Genomic DNA, 5,460 nt, shown 5'->3' with positions numbered 1-5,460 from the left:
TCGTAATCCTTGCCATTGTGTCGCCGATGCGAGTGCGCGCGTTAAGTTGTTGATTCCGCAAAAGCTCTCTCTGCGAGTCCTTTGGCTCTCAAAAGTCCTTCCCCGAAGGTAACCGGTTTGGTTTGTGTCCGAACTTAAAGGATATATTGCGCTAGCGGCGACTCGAACCTTTTGCCAGAACTCTTAATTCAGTTGTGTATAGATCCACATTCTAACTAAGAGATAAACTATATATAAAGTTTAAGAATTTACTTAAGAGTTTTAAATTACAAATGTACATGCGTAATTGTGGTATACTAGGTTCAGTTAAACAGACGCCGTCACAATTGCAGCACAACAACTTTGTCCTGGATCGATTGGCAGAAGAGCAATAAAAAAATAGTCATATATCTCACAATGCCCTAGCAATGCGCGCTAAAGCTTAGAATGTCGCATGGTTTCGTATGAAGTACACGTCGTACTCCTTCTCAATCCACTTGATCAGCTTGTCCACATACTTGATCACAGTGGCTTTGTCCACAACCGGTTCGAATATGGCGTACAACTCGTAGGTACCGGTTGCCCAGGCCAAGACCACATCGCGCTCCTTCATCTCGTAGATGAGCTTCAGGGGTCGGGAACTGTTGTGGATGCGATGCAGCAAGTCGCAGTAGATGGCCTCCAGGCGCTCCAGCTCTGCCAATGATTTGTACGGATGCCTTAGCATGGGACACAGTAGTTGCGCTGTGCTCTTGGGCTTGTAAAGAAAGTGCCTCAGCTCGGGGATACCCACAACCTGTTGGTATAGCTTCGCATTGAACGGCTGCTGCAGCTCCTCGTTGATGGCTTCCAAGCAGTGGCTTTTGCGGAGCTTCTCCGTGATCTTGGCCTTGGCTTCTGCCAGTGTGAAAAAGGCATCTCTGTCCACGGATAGTAGGAGCAAACAGGCCTGGCAATCATCTGCTAGGTACGAGACATGCGCATGCAGATAACCATTCATGTCGAACTTGGGCAGGCAAATGGGAGACCAGTTCTCGGAGCTCTTAAAAGACTCGGAGCACTCTACCAGGTTGAAGATCAGGCGCAGATCAGCCGGATGTATGGAGTACTTCTTCATGCGCACCAGTGCTATCAGTTTGTTATTGGCAATCAGCACGGCAAACACAAGATTCTTGATCTTGGAACAGTTGCTCTGAATGGCGCTGGTGATTTGCGATCGTATCGTTGTGGGCAATGGGAAGACTCGAATTGAGTTGGTCAAAAATGTGAAGATGTTGTTGGACACTAAAATAAGTCAATGATTGATTAAACAGTATAGCAATCATGCACTGTATCCTTACCCTTGGCACTACTGCTGTCGTTCGCCAACAGATTGTAAAACAATCGCTCGCTGCCGGAGAGCAGTCTCCTCAGATCAAAGTTTTTGCGCCTTTCGAAGATCTTCGTCATATGTGAGTACGTCAGAATGGACAGTATTTGATTGTAGACATCCCTGGTAAAGAATGGGAAGTTTTCATTAGTTAGCATTGCTATCAGGGGCTTTCAAATTGACTCACCCTAGTTGGAGTTGCAGCTGCTGGACACTCATGTTGCTCCTGCTGGCAGCTACCAGAATGAGCGAGCTGCGTTGCATGAAAGCGAACTTGATGCCGCCCGCATGGATGGACGTAATGGCATCCTGGCCCATTTGGACGAAGCTCACCAGTGCCTGAATGACACCGAAAAGCGTGGCCAGCTTATCCTCATTGCCGTGTAGCGAGAAAATGGGTTTTCCCGCCTCGCTAAGTATGAAGATGTGTTTCTTTTGTCCCTGCCACAGACTGTCGTGTTGGTAATCGTACTCCTCCTCCAATCCCCCGCCAATGGAATCCTCTGTTTTGGCGCTGGTCGACGTGCTCAATGCCAGAGACTCCACAGACGCAGCCAGTCCCTTGTTCTCCTGCCCCGGTTCCGGACTAAGGGTATTGGTGTCCCGCGTGGTGCCCATGCCATCTCTTAGCTCAGAGATAATACTATGGTTCTGTTGCTCCGCCTCCTGGTCGGGATCCGCCTCTTGATAGAGATTAGGGGACTCCGGATCGCCCTCTGCGTCCAGATACTCGCAGGTGGAGTTTGTGTCCGACCTGATTGACGTCTGCTCTACTTCCATTTTGATCTATTTTTACTATTTCAGTCGCTGAAACATTGCAGCTTGCCAATATTTAGCAAAAACACAAATTTACAACTCAATCATTCCAGCTGGGATGGATTTTCCAGCACTGTCCGAAGCAGATGATGAAATAAGGGGTGTTCTGGAAAACTCCGCTTAAAATTGGTTTAGTGCTTCTTATATTTTTAAACAAAAATTATAATTTCGATTTCGAGGTTTTGTGCTTTTATGGTTTTATAATTATAATTATAGTTGTAAATCTATTATTTATTCTTGTTTGAAACCCTCTTTTAAATGCACGTCTGTACAACACTGGCCAACAGCTGTTTACTAAAACCAAAGAGAAGAAGAAGAACATAGGTTATGAAAACACGAGCCGCTCCAAAATGTTGAGAAAATCGCTTGCCAACCGTAAGTATTCAATTAAAATAGTAAGGAAACCTAGTTAAACATGAATTCCTATGGTAGTACCCCGCTTTGGACAGATGTGCGGTTTACCGCGACGTCTGCAGAGCACACAACCAGAGCAGTCGGTGGAAACGGAACCGGAGGACATCGCCCTGGTGGAACAGCGGATTCTGAAGCACCCGGACTACTTCCAAGTGCACAACCTGTTCACCGTGCGCGACCTCTTCAATGCCCGAGTGCACTATGGCCACAAGGAGGGGTCCCTGGACGACCGAATGCGTCCGTACTTGTTCGGCAGTCGGCTTGGCCACCTGATCTTCGATCTGGACAAGACGGCGTCCCATCTGCGCGATGCCCTTAACTTTGCCGCACACATCGCCTTCCGGGATGGCATCATTCTGTTCTTCAACCGCAACGCCATGAACTCACATCTTGTGGAGCGAAAGGCCCAGGAGGCCGGTGAATTCTCACACACTCGCTTCTGGCGCGGCGGCATCTTCACCAATGCCAATGTGCAATTCGATGCGGTCACGCGACTGCCTGATCTTTGCATTTTCCTCAACACCCAGAACAACGTTATGGCTCAGCACACGGCAGTTCGTGACGCCGCCAAAATGGCCATACCAACGATTGGCATAGTGGACAGCAACTGCAATCCCAACCTGATCACCTATCCAGTGCCCGGCAATGATGATTCGCCGGCCGCAGTGGAGCTCTATTGCAACCTCTTCAAGGAGGCCATCCTGCGTGGCAAGCGGGAACGACGCCAACTGCTTGGCCTACCGCCTCTGGACGAATCCCATCCGCGCCGCAGTCGTAAAACCAAGTAATAGTCATAGTATTGTCAAGTTGATTTTGTTACATTTATCTGAATACAAATGCGGATGTCCGTCGATCCAGGATGATGAAGAAATTGCTGAATTTGGTTAAAAAATTTTACAATTTTATGCATGTGACATGCAATTGGATAGTGTATGAGAAAACCCACGACCTGGGTTAGTTTCGGATAGCTTTTCTAGGGCGGCAGCAGAGTAGAACCCTTGACAAAGTTGTTGCTGTAGTGGCTGAAGTACGAGGGATTGGAGTTGGACCCCGTGTTGTTGGAACTCCCAGAGGGCCAGTAGTTGGTAATCTGTGGAGGGGTGTCAGGTGGCGGCGGAGGCGGCGCTAAGGTTCCAATGACGGAGAGATCTGTACCGCCTTTGATGGCACGGCCGGGACCGAAGAACTTATCCATTTGCTGCTTCTTGAAATCATGCATCGACGCAAACCCATTCGGCGGCCGCTCCTTGGGCGTGTCCCACGAGCCGACGTTGGATGACTTGCGCACGAACACTTGACCCTTGTCATGCTTGTTGTCCTGCTGCACCCAGCGCTCTGCATGTTTGACCGTCAGCATCGCCTTGTGGGCAACTATGTACTCCTCGGCCTTTTGTAGTCGTTCTAGTTGCTGCTCGTCCAGCTGGTCGCGCGGCAGCTTCCCTAAACGCTGCACCGTTCGCTTCCAGTTGTGGAACTCGCGGTTTTTGAACGGCTTCATGGCCATTCGGTACTCCTTCCACTGACGCTGGCGCTCTTCCTTTGTACCCGGCGGCGCATCCTCGAGCGGAAGTGGTGCCTCCGGCTTCTGGATCCATTGGCCGTTAACCTGGACAAATGTGCCGCTGCGCTTGGGCTTCTTGGAGGGCTGCGCTTCTCCGTTCGACTGCGAATTGGTGCCATTGCTTGGTGGCGGGGGCGGAGGCATTAGCGTGGAATCTTGGTCAGTGTTGCCGCGGTTATTCGCCTTGAATTTCTTATTATTCTGATTTTGATTGATGCGATTATTTTGTGCTCCCCGATCCTTGGGCACCAGATTCCATAAGCTGGGGCACTTAGGCATGGGCGGTTGGATTGGTGGTGGTCTGTGTTGCGGCGACATCATGTCCTCCCAAAACGGAGGTGGCTGCAGCGGCCGCTGGTTGTGATTCCTCCGGGGCCCAGAACAACCTGGTCCTCCAAAGCCCCCTGGACCACCGGGGCCCATATTGCTCATGGGACCACAAGGTCCTCCAGGTCCCATTGGTGGACCACAGGGACCGGGACCAGGCCCGAAATTACCCCCAAAGCCCATGTTCATCAGCTGCATCGGAAGTGGAGGAGGTCTGTTCAGTGGAGGATAGTTTCTGTCATGGTAGCTTTGCGACGCTCCACCTCCTTGGAAGTGATTGCTGTTATTCGAAGACCATTGTTTACGTCCGTAGTTGTTGTGATTATTGGGACTATTGTTATTGTTGCTCCGCTGTGGTCCGTTCCTAGTATTCGGTTTCAATGCCTCTTTGCACTTCTTCCAATCTGCAAACGACATCTGCAGTGGTTTTGTTTCAGGCTCATCCTTGACGGACTCTTGAATGCCTTCCTTGGAATCCTCTGATGCCGCCTCCAAGTCCTCGTTTTCAGACATATTCCCGCAGCGACCTTAAAGTTTGGGACTGCTAGTTATGAATATATCAATACAATTTTATTTCGTTTTTACTTTGCGATGGCAAAAAAAAATTTCAATAACAATCAATTGGCAGTCGATGTTTTCTATCGATATTTTTTTTTTACAATTTTAGGGAGTTTCCCCTGAAGTATTTTTATAGGACAGCTTGTTTCTCTTAAAAAGACCAGCAATTTCAAAAATTATACATTTTACTTTTCCACTTAACCATCAATTTGTATTTGTAAACTTAAGAACATAAATGCCCAACGTAATGTAGTCTAATGAAAATGTTCAATCACGTGCATACTTATTCGCACAAGAATAGTTTTTGCCTAGCGCTTAAATACCATTGTGACATGAGGGTTATCAGTGATAGTTGTCTGATTTGGTTGTATTTATATTATATAAACCGTAGTTAAACTAAAAATTGTCAACTAAAATTGTAACGCACCTGTGATGC

General features: G+C 48.3%; 3 protein-coding genes across 3 annotated transcripts; 1 reads left to right on the top strand and 2 right to left on the bottom strand.

Moving 5' to 3' along the window:
* Positions 1 to 234: 234 nt before the first annotated feature.
* LOC6526872 (vacuolar fusion protein MON1 homolog A) lies at positions 235 to 2,234 on the bottom strand. The gene is made up of 3 exons (XM_002087936.3): positions 1,536 to 2,234; positions 1,320 to 1,471; positions 235 to 1,263 (listed from the first exon to the last, which is right to left on the bottom strand). The coding sequence occupies exons 1-3, from the start codon at positions 2,126 to 2,128 to the stop codon at positions 422 to 424; spliced, it is 1,587 nt and encodes a 528-aa protein (XP_002087972.1). The 5' UTR covers positions 2,129 to 2,234; the 3' UTR covers positions 235 to 421.
* A 184-nt stretch (positions 2,235 to 2,418) lies between these two features.
* On the top strand, positions 2,419 to 3,449 carry LOC6526871 (28S ribosomal protein S2, mitochondrial). Its single transcript, XM_002087935.3, has 2 exons — positions 2,419 to 2,539; positions 2,597 to 3,449. The coding sequence occupies exons 1-2, from the start codon at positions 2,515 to 2,517 to the stop codon at positions 3,364 to 3,366; spliced, it is 795 nt and encodes a 264-aa protein (XP_002087971.1). The 5' UTR covers positions 2,419 to 2,514; the 3' UTR covers positions 3,367 to 3,449.
* On the bottom strand, positions 3,378 to 5,063 carry LOC6526870. Its single transcript, XM_002087934.3, has one exon. The coding sequence runs from the start codon at positions 4,977 to 4,979 to the stop codon at positions 3,552 to 3,554; it is 1,428 nt and encodes a 475-aa protein (XP_002087970.1). The 5' UTR covers positions 4,980 to 5,063; the 3' UTR covers positions 3,378 to 3,551.
* Between the last annotated feature and the right edge of the window lie 397 nt (positions 5,064 to 5,460).

This window comes from Drosophila yakuba, chromosome 2L, assembly GCF_016746365.2.
Source record: "Drosophila yakuba strain Tai18E2 chromosome 2L, Prin_Dyak_Tai18E2_2.1, whole genome shotgun sequence".
NCBI classification, from domain to species: domain Eukaryota; kingdom Metazoa; phylum Arthropoda; class Insecta; order Diptera; family Drosophilidae; genus Drosophila; species Drosophila yakuba.
This window is presented reverse-complemented; position numbering and strand designations above follow the sequence as displayed.